The sequence below is a fragment of the Salmo salar genome, chromosome 25 (assembly GCF_965601325.2).
Source record: "Salmo salar chromosome 25, fSalSal1, whole genome shotgun sequence".
Taxonomy (NCBI): Eukaryota; Metazoa; Chordata; class Actinopteri; order Salmoniformes; family Salmonidae; genus Salmo; species Salmo salar.
The window spans coordinates 17,180,651-17,198,445 of NC_138315.1; the positions used below are offsets into that span (position 1 = coordinate 17,180,651).

The window sequence follows — 17,795 nt, forward strand, 5'->3', positions numbered from 1 at the left end:
TTACGTATATGAACTGCCATCGTGTCGGTGTGTGATGTGTGCCCTGGCAGAGGTACAGAATATGCTTATGAATTCTGATATTACTTGTCTGAGAGAAAGTGCATTATTCTGATATTTTCAAACTGGTTATCACAACCCATTCTAATTTACTTGCAGTCTCTGCACTCCACAAACAGAAAATTAGGTTATTGAGATCACGTGTAACTGTATCGTGCCATTTCCCCTACATAAAGTCTCGTAGGCCTAAGTTGCTAGAGTTGGACATTCACTATTAAAATGTGTTCTTTATGGCCCGCAATGAAAACATGTTGAGTATTTTGCAGTCCTAGGAGTTGATACATGCCGTGATATAGCAGACGCTGTTTGCTAATGCTCAGACAGCGACTCGTGTCTCGGCAGACTATTTTGCAACGTAACCTATTCATGACTCAGCTACAACCCTTGTAATTTATAACTGTTTTCGATACTGACTCAAAAGGCAGGGAACGTATATTATATACCACCATCTTTGGTTTTACCCTTCTCACTTGTCCTCCAGTGGGTGGCCTAGGCGTGTCCAGGATACCAGCGTATCCATTTTTGCCGCAGCGTGGGAGAATTCAAGAAGTGCACACTTCGGGAGAAAGGAGAGATTTAAAAGCACGTTGTACACTTTACAGTCAGCACTTGTATATTGAGCAGTTCATTTACAGTGCCTTTGGAAAGTATTCAGACCTTTTAACTTTTTCCAAATGTTTTACATTAGCCTTATTCTAAAATGTATTACATTTAAAAACAAATCAATCTACACACAATACCCCATAATGACAAAGCGAAAACAGGTTTAGACATTTTTGCAAATATATATACACACACACCATATTTACATAAGTATTCAGACCCTTTGCTATGAGCGCCGGTGCATCCCGTTTCCATTGATCATCCTTGAGATGTTTCTACAGCTTGAAGTCCACCTGTGGTAAATTCAATTGATTGGACATGATTTGGAAAGGCACACACCTGTCTATATAAGGCCCATAGTTGACAGTGCATGTCAGAGCAAAAATCAAGCCATGAGGTCGTAGGGATTTTTTGCAGAGCTCTGAGACAGGATTCCGTCAAGGCACAGATGTGGGGAAGGGTACCAAAAATGTTCTGCAGCATTGAAGTTCCCCCAACACAGTGGCCTCCATTCTTAAAAAGAATACGCTTGGGACAACCAAGACTTACTAGAGCTGGCCACCTGGCCAAACTGAGCACATCAGGGGAGAAGGGCCTTGGTCATTGAGGTGACCAAGCACCCAATGGTCAGTCTGACAGAGCTCTAAAGTTCCTATGTGGAGCTGGGAGAACCTTCCAGAAGGACAACCATCTCTGCAGCACTCCACCAATCAGACCTTTATGGTAGAGTGGCCAGATGGAAGGAGAAACTCCCCAAATACAGGTGTGCCAAGCTTGTAGCATCATACGCAAAAAGACTTGAGGCTGTAGTCGCTGCCAAAAGGTGCTGAATACTTAAGTGTTATATTTTTAATAAATTAGCAAACATTTCTAAAATCCTGTTTTGCTTTGTCATTATTGGGTATTGTGTGTAGATTGAGGGAAAACATGCATTTAATCCCTTTTATAAAGGCTATAACGAAACAAAATGTGGAAATATCAAGGGGTCTGAATACTTTCTGAAGGCACCGTGAATGTATAAATGGGACATTACTGAATTCTACAAGGAATGCCATGATAATATAAGCATAAATAGATCTTTATTTACAATTCGCAATGACTCCATTCATATAAAAATAGTATCTATGTACACATCAGGAATGGATACCAATTTTCAGTGTACACCACAAATGTGTAGTCGCTTTGGAATTAACCCAGAACTCAAATGGTGAGATCCCTGAAGATGGGAGTTGCTGCAAAGATTAAAAAATGATTCATAGAGTTGATTCAGAGAATGTAGCTCCAAAAACGTATCATTCAACAGCAAAGACATCTTTAATCTGATCAAGTTGTCTCAGACACGTCATCATGAAGGTAATTGTGCTCTCCCTGAACGAGAGAGAGGTTAAGCTACAACCATACTGGATGAATACCCAGAAGCTCCTCTCTTAAGGCTCACTGGTAGTTGAATTTGAAGTTGAACTGTCCGGAGCTGAAGGGGTTAAAGCCCTGGAAACCGCTGTGAAAGTTGTGATGGTGTCCACCCTGCTGGCTCTCTGGGTCCATGGGGTCCTCGCCATTGTCAAACTTCTGCCTCATCTCTGTACAGGCACACAGACACAGCATGTTAACAGAGCAACAACAGGCTGAGTGGAGGCATTCAGCGTTTTGAAACTGAAAGACCACTTTGAAACAACAAGATTGAGAGCAGTTGAGAACCCAATGCATATTTGACAGGTGGCTGGTTTTTCATCCATATGACAGGAGACACCATTTGATATTAATTGAACAGGTAGGTAGACAGCACTGAGTCCTCCCAACCAGTGTACTGCTAAATCAATACAACTAAAGCACAAATTGAAGGTTTGACCATCTAGCACAAAGAGGGTGACACATACAGTATGCAAAAATAAATCCTAGAAGTATACTAAGTGACATTTTATATAGAATGTCATGAAAGTATTGACTGGTAGATGAAGGATAAACATTTCTGCTGCGTTGAAAATGCACTAGAGAACTTGGATCTGTACAGAGTGGTGAATGAACTCTGGGTTATCTGACCCTATACATCTGTCTGCTTCAGCCTTCATTGACATCTGGTTAGTGAACAGCTGCTGAGGGGGGAGTAAGCTCTGCCCATAGGACATTTACCTGGATCAGTGAGCACTTCCTTGGCCTGAGCAATGTCAATGAACTTCTTCTCTGCCTTCTTCTTCTCTACAGGATCCTGGAAGTTGTCTGGGTGCCACTGCTGCGCCTGTTTCCTGTAGGCCTTTACGATCTCCTTCTTCTGGGCAGTCCTGCGACAGGGTCAAACAGAGGTAATACAATTCCGTTCTACTATACAGTGTTCTACATGAGCTATGACTAGCAGAGCACCCCAGTCCCGACCAGCATAGCGGTTTGTAATGCACCTCTTAACTCCCAGGATCTTGTAGTAGTCTCTCTTCTGGGACTGTTTGAGGAGGCGCTGTGCTTTTTCAAGCCCTTCCTTGATCTGCCGGTCATTCTCACTGTGCTCACGGGCAGTCTCATAGTCCTTGATAGCTGCAGAGAGAGAGTAAACCCCCATAAATAACCTGTAATACGTGTGTATTAAATTGGGGGGGGTCTGTACAATACCTCCATTATTTTTGCAGTACCGAAGTCTAGTTCTGGTGATTAACCAGGTCTACATAATACGCTGTCTAGCCATGGAGTAAACCCAATCATCTTAAGTTCAGTGTTCTGTGCATCGATTCTAGCAGCCTGTGTGGACTAGAAGGTGGCGTGTGGTGGTTGAAGGCAGCCGTACTCTGTGAGGCGGACGGGCGGGCGGCTGGGTGAGAGGAGGGAGGATTTAAGAGATGCTGCGGTTTACTGCGCCCTGTGGAGCCTGACAGTTTAAAAGCCCACATGACTGAGTCTGTGATGCTACCACCCACCCGCCGCTCTCGGAGTTCACGCCTAAGCAGATAAAGTGCCTTAATGACAATTTACGCCTCCTCTGCTGCCCAGTCAACATCCCCTGCGGTTGCTAGGCTGGTGTTTAGGAGATGGAGCCCTGGTGCGGGTAGAGCGCGCAGTTCTGACTGCCCAGATCGCCTGTGGCTACATGGAAGCTGCCTGAGCCACATCGCAGGCAGCCACACATCCACGCTATTTATACACCGCAAAGACTCACCACAAAAACATGCCTCCTCCGAGGCTAAGAGGGAGCTTTCTAAATCACCTGATTGTTTTGGAACAATACCATTCACACTTTCCTCCTTTTAAAAATGTTAGCACCCTTGTCTAAATGTACTATTTCAAGTCTACATCCATGACTAGCCTTTCAACGATTTGTAGTTAGAATTGTTGGTCTAACGTAGCAGTAGGATTTGGAAGTACACACCTACACTGTAGCAACACTACTCCAGAGCCAGAGACCACAGGTAAGACTTGGCAAAGTGTTAAGGTCCCTTCCATTTGGACCGGTACAGATGGCACCACTGAGCCTGTGTTTGAGTGTGTTGGCTCTGCCACCACTGAATTGCTAGCGGCTTGATTAACGAGTGGCTGTGCAGCCTGGGAGGCAGCAGAGCTGTATATCACTCCAGGTTTTGCTTACTAGGGTCCAGATCAGAGGGGAAATTGCTCCCTCTGCATTTATAATAATATTGCATCACTTTGAGCTGACTAAATCACTGTTGAACAGAAAACTTAAAGTTATGTACCATCTTTTCCTCCCATCTTTTTTTTATTGTAGTAGCAATGTGTCTAACAAATAATTGTTTTTCATAGACTACAGATGAATGTTACTCCAATAGTAAAACAGTGCCCTCTACTTTCATCCTTAAGAATAATTCAGTCTACAAGCCTCAACACCACTCCAAAAAAACAACTGCCAAGACAATGTTGAACAGCAAACCTGACAAGATTCCACTGATCGGCATGTCGTATGGACAGAGACTCATCCATGTCAGGAAAAGGTCAGATGCACTTAGAGGTGCGTTCCTCCCATACTATGTAAAAGTGCTTTAAGCACTTGAAAAAGCACTATATACACACTGTGCATTCGGAAAGTATTCAGACCCCTTCCCCACATTGTTAAGTTACAGCCTTACTCTAAAATGTATATATTTTTTAAATCCTTTTCGACACACAATACCCAATAATGATGAAGCGAAAACAGGTTAGGAATGTTGGCAAATGTATTAAAAATAAAAAACAGATACCTTACAAGTATTCAGACCTTTTGCTATGAGACTGGAAATTGAGCTCAGGTGCATTCGGTTTCAATTGATCATCTATGAGATGTTTCTACAACTTGGAGTCCACCTGTGGTATATTCAAAAGATTGGACATTATTTGGAAAGGCACACACACACACACCTGTCTATATAAGGTCCCATAATTGACAGTGCATGTCAGAGCAAAAACCAAGCCATGAGGTCGATGGAATTGTCCGTAGAGCTCGCAAGACAGGATTGTGTCAAGGCACAGATCTGGGGAAGGGTACCAACAACAATTATGCAGCATAGTGGCATCCATCATTCTTAAGTGGAAGAATTTCTGGATGTCCTTGAGTGGCCAAGCCAGAGCCCAGACATAAACCCTATCTAACATCTTTGAAGAGACTGAAAATAGCTGTGCAGCGACGCTCCCCATCCAACCTGACAGAGCTTGAGAGGATCTTCAGAGAAGAATGGGAGAAACTCCCCAAATACAGGTGTGCCAAGCTTGTAGCGTCATACCCAAGAAGACTCTAGGCTGTAATCGCTGCCAAAGGTGCTTCAACTAAGTACTGAGTAAAAGGTCTGAATACTTACGTAAAGGTCAGGTTGAAGTCAGAAGTTTACATAAACTGAGTTTAAATGTATTTGGCTAAGGTGTTTAACAATTCCTGACATTTAATCCTAGTAAAAATTCCCTGTCTTAGGTCAGTTAGGATCACCAATTTATTTTAAGAATGTGAAATGTCAGAATAATAGTAGAAAGAATGATTTATTTCAGCTTTTCTTTCATCACATTCCCATTGGTTCAGAAGTTTATACACTCAATTAGTATTTGGTAGCATTGCCTTTAAATTGTTTAACTTTGGTCAAACGTTTCACGTAGCCTTCCACAAGCTTCCCACAAATGGTTGGGTGAATTTTGGCCAATTCCTCCTGACAGTGCTGGTGTAACAGAGTCAGGTTTGTAGGCCTCCTTGCTCTGCACACCCTTTTTCAGTTCTGCCCACACATTTTCTATGGGATTGAGGTCAGGGCTTTGTGATGGCCACTCCAATACCTTGACTTTGTCCTTAAGCCATTTTGCCACAACTTTGGAAGTATGCTTGGGGTCATTGTCCATTTGGAAGACCCATTTGCGACCAAGCTTTAACTTCCCGACTGATGTCTTGAGACATCAGCTTCAATATATCCACAATTTTCCTCCCTCATGATGCCATCTATTTTGTGAAGTGCACCAGTCCCTTCTGCAGCAAAGCAACCCCGCAATATAATACTGCCACCCCCGTGCTTCATGGGTGGGATGGTGTTTGTCAGCTTGCAAGCCTCCCCCTTTTCCTCCAAACATAACGATGGTCATTATGACCAAACAGTTCTATTTTTGTCGTTTCATCAGACCAGAGGAAATTTCTCCATAAAGTACAATCTTTGTCCCCATACGCAGTTGCAAACCGTAGTCTGGCTTTTTTTATGGCGGTTTTGGAGCAGTGGCTTCTTCCTTGCTGAGCGGCCTTTCAGGTTATGTCGATATGGGACTCGTTTTACTGTGGATATAGATACTTTTGTACCTTTCCTCCAGCATCTTCACAAGGTCCTTTGCTGTTGTTCTGGGATTGATTTGCACTTTTCGCACCAAAGTACGTTCATCTCTAGGAGACAGAACGCGTCTCCTTCCTGAGCGGTATGACAGCTGCGTGGTCCCATGGTGTTTAGACTATTGTTTGTACAGATGAACATGGTACCTTCAGGTGTTTGGAAATTGCTCCCAAGGATGAACCAGACTTGCGGAGGTCTACAATTTTATTTCCCCTGAGGTCTTGGCTGATTTCTTTTGATTTTCCCATGATGTCAAGCAAAGAGGCACTGAGTTTGAAGGTAGGCCTTGAAATGCATCCACAAGTACACCTCCAATTGACTCAAATTACGTCAATTAGCCTATCAGAAGCTTCTAAAGCCATGACATCATTTTCAGGAATTTTCCAAGCTGTTTAAAAGGCACAGTCAACATAGTGCATGTAAACTTCTGACCCACTGGAATTGTGATACAGTGAAATAATCTGTCTGCAAACGATTGTTGGAATAATTACTTGTCATGCAAAGTAGATGTTCTAACCGACTTGCCAAAACTATACTTTAAGAAATTTGTGAAGTGGTTGAAAAACAAGTTTTAAATGACTCCAACCTAAGTGTATGTAAACTCCAACTGCATGAATACACACATTTCTAAAAAACTGTTTTTGCTTTGTCATTATGGGTATTGTATGTAGATAGAGGGAAGAAAACGAATTCATCCATTTTAGAATAAGGCTGTAACGCAACAAAATGTGGAAAAAGTCAAGGGGTTTCAATAGTTTCCGAATGCACTGTAACGCCATTCAATTATTACAAATGAATTAGATATTACCTTCCTCGTACTGTTCATCCAGTAGGTAGGCCTCTGCTCTGTCTTTCAACACATTCACATTCTGAGGGTCAGACTGAAGGACCTCACTGCACACTGTGATGGCTCTGCTTACATCCTGCTGCTCCTGAACAAGGACACAAAGGGACATGCTCAAACTACAAAACCAAACCCAGTCAAAATACACATCTACATTTCATTTGTAATTCAAAAAAAGGTTTATTGTCCCGTCAAATCTACATTAGACAGATAGTCATACCTGTGCCAGACAGTGGCAGATGCGCTCCTTTGCATGGTGCGAGTACTGGGGAACATTTGGCTCAGTCTTAATCACGGACTCGTATTTACTCACTGCATCTCCATACCTACACGTGGGTTTGGGGTAAAATAGGAGTCTTAGTGACGTCTTGCCACTAGAATTGTACTTTTATACAACCTACTCCGAGAATATCACCACACCCCCAGACATACAGTCCCAGTCAAAGGTCTGGACACACCTACTCATTCAAGGGTTATTCTTTATTTTTACTATTTTCTACATTGTAGAATAATAGTGAAGACATCAATACTATGAAATAACACATATGGAATCATGTAGTAACCAAAAAAGTGTTAAACAAAACATTTTATATAGACACCCTTTGCCTTCATGACAGCTTTGCACACTTGGCATTCTCTCAACTGGCTTCATGAGGTAGTCACCTGGAATGCATTTCAATTAACAGGTGTGCCTTGTTAAGTTCATTTGTGGAATTTCTTTCCTTCTTAATGTTTTTGAGCCAATCAGTTGTGTTGTGACAAGGTAGGGGGGTATACAGAAGATAGCCCTGTTTGATAAAAGACCAAGTCCATATTATGGCAAGAACAGCTCAAATAAGCAAAGAGAAACGACAGTCCATCATTACTTATAAAACATGAAGGTCAGTCAGTCTAGAACATTAAGAACTTTGAAAGTTTCTTCAAGTGCAGTCGCAAAAACCAAGTGTTATGATGAAACTGGCTCTCAACTAGCCACAGGAAAGGAAGACCCAGAGTTACCTTTGCTGCAGAGGATAAGTTAATTAGAATTAACAGCATATCAGACTGCAGCTAAAATAAATGCTTCAGAGTTCAAGTAACAGACACATCGACTGTAAATCAGGCCTTCATGGTCAAATTGCTGCAAAGAAACCAATTAGAACAAGAGACTTGTTTTGGCCAAGAAACACGAGCAATGGACATTAGACCGGTGGAAATCTGTCCTTTGGTCTGGAGTCCAAATTTGAGATTTTTGGTTCCAACCGCCATGTCTTTGTGAAACACAGATAAGGTGAACAGATGATCTCTGCATGTGTGGTTCCCACCATGAAGCATGGACGTGATGTGATGTTGCTTTGCTGGTGACTGTCAGTGATTCATTTAGAATTCAAGGCACACTTAACCATCATGGCTACCGCAGTATTCTGCAGTGATACACCATCCCATCTGGTTTGCGCTTAGCGGGACGATCATTTGTTTTTCAACAGGACAATGAACAAAAACACACCGCCAGACTGTGTAAGGGCTATTTGACCAAGAAGGAGTGTGAAGAGTGCTGCATCAGATGATCTGGCCTCAACAATAACCCAATTGAGATTGTTTGGGATGAGTTGGACTGCAGAGTGAAGGAAAAGCAGCCAACAAGTGCTCAGCATATGTAGGAGCTCCTTCAAGACTGTTGGAAAAGCAATCCTCATAAAGCTGGTTGAGAGAATACCAAGAGTGTGGAAAACTGTCATCAAGGCAAAGGGTGGCTACTTAGAAGAATAGAAAATATAAAACATTTTGATTTGCTTAACACTTTTTTGGTTACTACATGATTCCATGTGTTATTTCATAGTTTTGATATCTACAATGTAGAAAATAGTAAACATCTATAAAAACCCTTGAATGAATGTGTTCAAATTTTTGACTGGTACTGTATGACTCCATCTGCATTTCTAGTAGCTGATGATGCTAAATGTGATGTCAGATCCATTTAGAGAGACAGTCTGCTTTTAATAGCTTATTGGGGGAGAGGATATGTATGAGGAGAAATAAATAATTTATAGGATACACACAGTATCTACAATGGATGTGTTCTCTGCTGATCCAAGGGTATATTATAAATACACACACAGGGACAGACAGACCCCCACACACACAGACAGGGACAGACAAAACACAGGGAAAGACACACATACAGACACGCACAGGGGCGCATGTACGCACAGTGACAGAGACAGGGACAGACACACACGAGCGCGGCAAGGGACACACAGACAGGGACACGAACAGACACACACAGGGACAGAGGGACACAGGGACAAACGGGCACACAGGGACAGATGCGCGCGCGCGCACACACACACAGACAGACGGACGCGCACAGGGACAGGGACAGACGGGCGCACAGATAAACGTGCGCGGGCGGGCGCACAGGGAAACGCGCGCGGGCGGGCGCACAGGGAAACGCGGGCGGGCGCATAGGGAAACGCACACACAAAGGGACAGGCGCACACGGGGGGGCCCGCAGACACACGGGGGGGCGCGCACAGACAGGGACGCACAGACAGGGACGCACAGACAGGGACGCACAGACAGGGACGCACCTCTGCTGCTGGATCAACTCCTCTGCAGACTGGATCTGTTTGTTGAGCTTCTTCACTTGTTTGTAGTGGCTGTAACACTGTTCATGGTCTGGATCCAGCTTGAGACATTCTCGAACCTCACTGGAGACAGAGAGGAAACAGAACCAGAAGAACCAGTCAGGTATCCTCTCAATGAATTACATCTAGGGATGCAGCTTTGTCCAAAAGTACCGTGTGTGTTAATCTCACATTCACGGACAGTCTTACTTGAGGGACATTTCGTGGTCTCCCAGGTGGTAGTAGATGGTGCTGAGTTTGTAGAAGGCCTGGGTGTTGTCACTCTTCAGTTTGGAGGCAGCCGTCAGGTCACTGATGGCCTTGCCCATCTCTCCCATCTGGATGAAGCACTCTGCCCGCAGCTCTCTGGAGCTGACGTCCCACACACACGTCTGGCAGGGAAACAGGACAGCTCAATACGTGTCAACACATTTGGTATAATGTTCCGTTAGTGATGACAGTGACATCTAGTCTCAGGAAGAACAGCCACAGATCATAGTGCATTAGCAAGACGTGCTTTATCTCTGACATTAGGAGTTGAGTCAGGTGTGCCACTCACTTCAATAATTAGGTCCAGGTGGGCCACAGCGGTGATGTAATCCTTGCGGTCAAAGTTAGCCCGTGACTGAGTCACCCACCTCTGGATTTCATCAGATTTCATGAGCCGACTTTGGGCCTCGTTCTCATCTATGTCACTAGGGTTCGAATTGAGCTGGAAGATAGAGCAATTCCTTTTAACCAACAGAAAAGGGAAGCACACCAGATACTACAGCCTATTTACTAGAAAAAAGTAACATTCCTTGAAAAGAATGAACCCTCTATTGAAAATACACTTCAAATAACGTTCATTCTTAAAAGCTTTACCCATCACTCCTCCCTGTACTTACAGTCCTGATCCCTGAACCCATTATTCACCAGCATAGTGGTCATCATCGCCATGATAGCAATCTTAGTTAATGGGACACACTTTACAAATAGACTTGGCTATCCTATTAGGATTTCCTGCTAGCTCAGCTCTAGCAGGGGAGTGATGAATAAATGTGATGCGTTACACCTTGCCTGTGTAATAAACTGCTGAAGCAGCAGGAGCGCGTGCACCTCTAGCCCGAGTTGTCGACAACATACTGGCAAAAATATGGCACACATAAAACTGTACAGGTCAAAATGCATATTGCCCTCCAACTATGACTCAGTGCCACGCAACACCAGGAGCATGATAGTTGACTTCAATTATGGAACTTTCCACACCTTGAGCGGTCTCTTAAAATCTACTAGCGTTTTAAAAAGCAGCATTACATTTTGTCCGGGAAGCCACCTGGGAAGTGTCCTTGAATACTTCATTTTAAGCCAACCAAAAAACACAGACTCTCTCAATCCTGCTATTCTACATTGTAATAAAGCACATTATTTTGCATAGGGTTCCTTATTGCTTCCCCTCCCTGTATCTGAAGAAGGATGTGTAAATGACAAGGGCTCAAGGGGCTGCAGACCCAGGACAATACCTAAGGTGACAAGTGACTGACATTCAAACTCTACTGCTAGAGGAATTAGACTACTTCAAGATTTCCACTGCGTATACCTACCTTAGAATACCTAACCACTTAATGGAGTCAAATCATTAAAAACATACAACTGCAAGGGCATTTCTGTCTTCTGGCAATGTTATGAGGCTCCGGGCATAAATGGTAATACTAATGGAAAATCTATCAGTGATTTTCACTCTTCATCCTTAAAAATGAGCACCTGAAAACTATCCCCAATGGGCAAGAGGAGAGATGACTAGACATCCAATTAAGCTTGGTTTGTACATTGTCTGTCCTACTAAACACAATTTCACATTTCCAATGTTAATTTGGCTTATTGAATATGTCTAATATAAATTATAAAAATACCAGGACATCTAATTTCATAACTGCATTTCATTATCCTTATTTCTGTTCAGGTAGGCATTGTTAAATCTTAGCCTTAGGCTTTTTGCCAATGAATATGGCAAACAACAACACCAGTATCTACATTAGTGCAAGTGCATTAGGTTGATCTGAAGAAGAAAAATAATTCCCGTGGGATGTTCTGTAGATGGAGCTGTTTCCACTGGTCAATACTGACATCTCCTGGCTGCTACTCCTTACATTCTGCCATTGAACAAGTCACCAGTGGTGTAAAGTACTTAAGTAAAAATTCCTTAAAGTACAACTTAAGTAGTTTGGGGGTATCTGTACTTTACTGTTTATATTCGACTACTTTTACTTCACCACATTCCTAAAGAAAATAATGCACTTTTTACACCATACATTTTCCCCTGACACCCAAAAGTTCATTACATTTTGACAGGAAACTGGTCCAATTCACACACTTATCAAGGGAACATCCCTGGTCATCCCTACTGCCTCTGATCTGGAGGACTCACTAAACACAAATGCTTCATTTGGAAATGAATGTTGGAGTGTGCCCCTGGCTATCCACCAATAAATAACAAAAATAATATTATGCCGTCTGGTTTGCTTAATATAAGGAATTTGAAATGGTTTATACTTAAGTACATTTTAGAAATTCCATTTATTTTTGATACTTAAGTATATTTAAAACCAAATACTTTTTTACTCGAGTATGACAATTGGGTACTTTTTCCACCACTGCAAGTCACTTCCAGTGAGATTGTTACTGTATGTTGGCATTACTTACAACTTTCTTAAAGTCGCTCTCTGCTTCATCTAGTCTCCCCTGCTTCAGGAGTAGATTGCCTCTCTGAAGTCTTGCCTGTTGGAAGAGTGAGAGGCGATAAGAGCGTGTTTGCAGTGGTTCTTAATGAAATTAACTTTAGTTAGTCTTCCTCTAGTCTAAAAAGACATTAAACTACTGTTAATCAACATTTCAAGCATACACTGACCTTGAAACTGTAAGAAACACTCATCCTCTTATGTTTCTGCTACTTAAAGTAGACAGTGGACTCACCGATGTGAAGTCTGGTTTGAGTTCAATGACTTTGCTCAGATCCGGCAGAGCAGATTTAGATTTTCCCATGGCCAGGTAGACTGTAGCTCTCCTGTAGTAGGCCATGTAGTTCTTTGGATCCCCATCTGAGCATGATCAAACACAGGCAATGGCAAAACAAGAAATATATTATTTGTACTATATATTAAACAAAATGATGAATCATAAAACCCTTTCTACTTTACTAAAAAGTACACATGAAAATTCCATTTGATTTTACTGTCAGCAATATAAACCCTTCAGTACTGACCAATAGCAGCATGGAAGTGAGAGAGTGCATCAGCCAGCTGTCCAGCAGCAAGGAGTTTCTTCCCCATCTCCAAATGGTTCCCCAAACTTTCATCCTTGCCACATACCCCTGAAACCAAGGAGAATGTCATCCAAAATGTAAGTAACCACAATTTGTGCATATTACAGTATTTCCACCTTGTAGCTAGTCTTCTATTGCCTTGTGATTTGATACAAAGTAGCTAGCTAGCTACTCCACTAATGATTAAAGTATGTGCTTTTAGCAACTCGGGTGTATTTACATACACTCGTGTTGTTTTCAATTGTATTAGGTTGCACAAAAACAGTCCATTGGAAGCCAGATGTTAAATACAATGACTGCCATCAATCACGTGACACCATGCATTCCTATGTGAAGACTCAATAGCGCATTGAAGCTAAATGAAGTCGGTTAAGATGGCCAAAGGTGGTTTAGTTACAGTGAGGGAAAAAAGTATTTGATCCCCTGCTGATTTTGTACGTTTGCCCACTGACAAAGAAATGATCAGTCTATAATTTTAATGGTAGGTTTATTTGAACAGTGAGAGACAGAATAACAAAAGAATCCAGAAAATCACATACAAATGTTATAAATTGATTTGCATTTTAATGAGGGAAATAAGTATTTGACCCCGCTCTCAATCAGAAAGATTTCTTGCTCCCAGGTGTCTTTTATACAGGTAACGAGCTGAGATTAGGAGCACACTCTTAAAGGGAGTGCTCCTAATCTCAGCTTGTTACCTGTATAAAAAAGACACCTGTCCACAGAAGCAATCAGATTCCAAACTCTCCACCATGGCCAAGAGCAAAGAGCTCTCCAAGGATGTCAGGGACAAGATTGTAGACCTACACAAGGCTGGAATGGGCTACAAGACCATCGGCAAGCAGCTTGGTGAGAAGGTGACAACATTTGGTGTGATTATTCGCAAATGGAAGAAACAAAAGAACTGTCAATCTCCCTCGGCCTGGGGCTCCATGCAAGATCTCACCTCGTGGAGTTGCAATGATCATGAGAACGGTGAGGAATCAGCCCGAACTACACGGGAGGATCTTGTCAATGATCAAGGCAGCTGGGACCATAGTCACCAAGAAAACAATTGGTAACACACTACACCGTGAAGGACTGAAATCCTGCAGCGCCTGCAAGGTCCCCCTGCTCAAGAAAGCACATATACATGCCCGTCTGAAGTTTGCCAATGAACATCTGAATGATTCAGAGGACAACTGGGTGAAAGTGTTGTGGTCAGATGAGACCAAAATGGAGCTCTTCGGCATCAACTCAACTCGCCGTGTTTGGAGGAGGAGGAATGCTGCCTATGACCCCAAGAACACCATCCCCACCGTCAAACATGGAGGTGGAAACATTATGCTTTGGGGGTGTTTTTCTGCTAAGGGGACAGGTCAACTTCACCGCATCAAAGGGACGATGGACGGGGCCATGTACCGTCAAATCTTGGATGAGAACCTCCTTCCATCAGCCAGGGCATTGAAAATGGGTCATGGATGGGTATTCCAGCATGACAATTACCCAAAACACACGGCCAAGGCAACATAGGAGTGGCTCAAGAAGAAGCACATTAAGGTCCTGGAGTGGCCTAGCCAGTCTCCAGACCGTAATCCCATAGAAAATCTGTGGAGGGAGCTTAAGGTTCGAGTTGACAAACGTCAGCCTCGAAACCTTAATGACTTGGAGAAGATCTGCAAAGAGGAGTGGGACAAAATCCCTCCTGAGATGTGTGCAAACCTTGTGGCCAACTACAAGAAACGTCTGACCTCTGATTGCCAACAAGGGTTTTGCCACCAAGTACTAAGTCATGTTTTGCAGAGGGGTCAAATACTTATTTCCCTCATTAAAATGCAAAACAATTTATAACATTTTAGACATGTGTTTTTCTGGATTTTTTGGTTGTTATTCTGTCTCTCACTGTTCAAATAAACCTACCATTAAAATTATAGACTGATCATTTCTTTGTCAGTGGGCAAATGTACAAAATCAGCAGGGGATCAAATACTTTTTTCTCCTCACTGTATAACAAAGAAACCACCGCGTGTCGTTTCAATTGGAAACAAATGAGTCAGGGGGCAGAACAAGCAAGGAGGTGGGCAGAGCCAAGCATGAGCTAGCAAGATCCTATTGGTGCGTTCTAGCATGCATATGCATATTTCCATTAGGGAACACCCACCCTGCCAAGTGCAGGTGTGCAATAAAGCAATTCACCTTTGCACTCCTGAACACCACCATTGTTTAAACTTTGGCAAATGGTAAAGTCTACAAAGCTTAGTTCACAACAGATTTTAGTTTTGAGAACAGAAAACTGTATTGAGATCAAATGTTTCAATGATGAGAAAATTTGCAGAATGGCAGACAAAATCCATCTCTTTCCATCTTCTCCCACTGCCGGCCACTGGGCTTCCTCTCACTACCATATGAGTGGAAACGGTAAGCGGATGCTTCACATTTATACAGCCGGTGAAATATCTGTCTCATTGTTTTATTTGTGAGAAGGCATCTCATGGAAGAATTTACATCCACAACTTGAGCTACTCCAGGAAGTGGTGTTGCAGGCTAGCTCAGTGCTGCCCCTCTCATTAAGTAACTCAAGTTGAAGGCCCATCGGGGTACTGCAGGCTGCCATTAGCAACTAAATTATCCTTAACACTTCTGTATGCTATTTTCAAACAATCAGTTCAAGGACATACACCTTGTGTATTAGAAGCAATTATTGGTACCATGATTGTCTCCGAAACATTTTTGTTTTATTTACAGGAAGACTGACCACTAAGAATGCAATTTTCCTTTCACTATAATGGGAATCCTGTTTTCTGCTGACAATGCCTGCAGTACAGCAGTCGGCCTAGAACTACCATGGCTTCAATGAGAGGGGGCAGTCATTCTCCCCTAGTTAAAAACAATCCCATCTCAATTCACTGGACGGTGGGCCGGACGGTTGGTTATTATGAGGGGGTTATTTGAGACAATATCTTAAGGATCGTATTATTAAAACACGTTCCAAACGTGGGTCTGAACCATTTCCGTTTGGTTTTTATGCGGAGGGAATTTGAGTCTAAAAGTCCCCCACAAGTCAAGTATTTCTGTCCACATATGGCGCATGTGCAGTACTTTGATTTTGGCATGAGGTAAGCAGAGAGGACATGGGTATACAACAGACCCACGTTTGGAAAGTATGTTTGATAATACGATCATTTGTATCAAATCCCCCCGTCATAATGACCAACAGTCCTGCCCACCAGTACAGTAAGTTTAAATATAAGTGTATTTCAACTTCTGGCTTCCCACTGACTACACATCTCATAGCTTTATACTGTACTCTATACCATCTACTGCATCTTGCCTATGCCGTTCGGCCATCATTCATATTTGTATGTACATATTAATTCCTTTACACTTGTGTGTATAAGGTAGTTGTTGTGAAATTGTTAAGTTAGATTACTTGTTAGACATTACTGCATGGACGGAACTAGAAGCACAAGCATTTCGCTACACTCGAATTAACATCTGCTAACCATGTGTATGTGACATAAAATTTGATTTGACTGTTTGTGTAAATACACCCAGGTTGCTAAAAGCACCTTAAGGCAGCTGTGAAAGTGGCAACATTGTTGCCATGTAAATATAACTCCGTGGTGTAACGTTAGCAAGCCAGGTACCTAGCTAGCAAACAAACGTATCGTATGTTCGCAAATGATGGAATGCATGAAGCACATGCAGTTGTTAGTTAACGTTAGCCTTACAAACTAGCTAACGGTTATCTCCCGTGAAACTCAAACCGCCAACCTAGCTAGTTATCTACTGTAGCTAGTTACTAGCTAGTATACTTTTTGTAGCTGTCTGTAGGGCAGGTTACTGGACCTGGTAGAATAACTGTAATAAAACAGAGGTTGAAATCCATTGTCTGAGAAGGCTTACCTTCGTATCGCAGGTCAATCAAAACAAGAAGAAAAGGAACATAACTTAAAATTTTGTGCACAGCTGGGATTACTGCAACCATACTGTAAACTGTCTATAGTTCTTAGAAATAAAGGAAAATACTACCTACGACAATTCAAACTCTCACGAAACACTTGACAGTCCCATATTAGCTAGATGACAGCTAACGTTACTCAGTTAACCAACCAGACATACAGCGGGTCCACCGGTCGTGGGTTGCTCTGATTGGGCCATTTGTTGGAAAACTCCGCCCCCCAATGTTCGTTCAACAGAGTCGAGCCACGGCAGCACAAAAGTCAGCAGTAGGTGCGTGTCATTCAGTGAAGGGCCAGAGGCTGGTATGAAAATGCAGTTATCTAGCTGTAGGCAAGTTCAGTCACGGTTTTGAATAGAAGGCTCAGCCAACAATTAAATATTTGTCTCTGCTGTAGCCTAAACTGATGGTGATGCTTATTGATATGGGGGTTCAGTGGACATCAAGTACAATTTAGGTTAGGTAGGGTTATGAATGATTGGAACGTATGATCATCAATGTTTGTGATCTTTTATTCACATATAAAAAACATTTCAGGACATGGGATGCAATACAAAGCGTACATTGGAAAAACAGTTGACCATTGATTAATACCTTCACGGTGTATTTTAGAGTTTAAGGCTTCACAGCAATACAAATATCTTATGAGTGTACAAAACATTAGGAACACCTTAAT

General features: G+C 42.5%; 1 protein-coding gene across 2 annotated transcripts; it reads right to left on the reverse strand.

Annotated features, from left to right (window-relative positions):
- Window positions 1-1,717: 1,717 nt before the first annotated feature.
- dnajc3a (DnaJ (Hsp40) homolog, subfamily C, member 3a) lies at window positions 1,718-17,264 on the reverse strand. Of its 2 annotated transcripts, none has more exons than XM_014172932.3 (12): window positions 17,191-17,264; window positions 13,120-13,227; window positions 12,831-12,955; window positions 12,561-12,635; window positions 10,438-10,590; window positions 10,089-10,270; window positions 9,843-9,962; window positions 7,493-7,598; window positions 7,237-7,360; window positions 3,054-3,186; window positions 2,791-2,939; window positions 1,718-2,240 (listed from the first exon to the last, which is right to left on the reverse strand). In XM_014172932.3, exons 2-12 carry the CDS (start codon window positions 13,184-13,186, stop codon window positions 2,095-2,097), a joined length of 1,380 nt encoding a protein of 459 aa, XP_014028407.1. In that variant the 5' UTR covers window positions 13,187-13,227; window positions 17,191-17,264; the 3' UTR covers window positions 1,718-2,094. The 2 variants fall into 2 exon arrangements, with proteins under 2 accessions (XP_014028407.1, NP_001134029.1); NM_001140557.1 differs by having other exon boundaries at window positions 17,065-17,215.
- Between the last annotated feature and the right edge of the window lie 531 nt (window positions 17,265-17,795).

Excerpts from the sequence above, each read along its gene's own strand:
- dnajc3a (NM_001140557.1), bottom strand. The coding sequence starts at position 17,146 with ATGGTTGCAGTAATCCCAGCTGTGCACAAAATTTTAAGTTATGTTCCT. Across the intron at positions 12,956-13,119 it reads TCACTTCCATGCTGCTATTG|ATGGGGATCCAAAGAACTAC; the intron begins GTCAGTACTGAA and ends GATCATGCTCAG. Across the intron at positions 2,241-2,790 it reads GGAAGTGCTCACTGATCCAG|AGATGAGGCAGAAGTTTGAC; the intron begins GTAAATGTCCTA and ends GTGCCTGTACAG.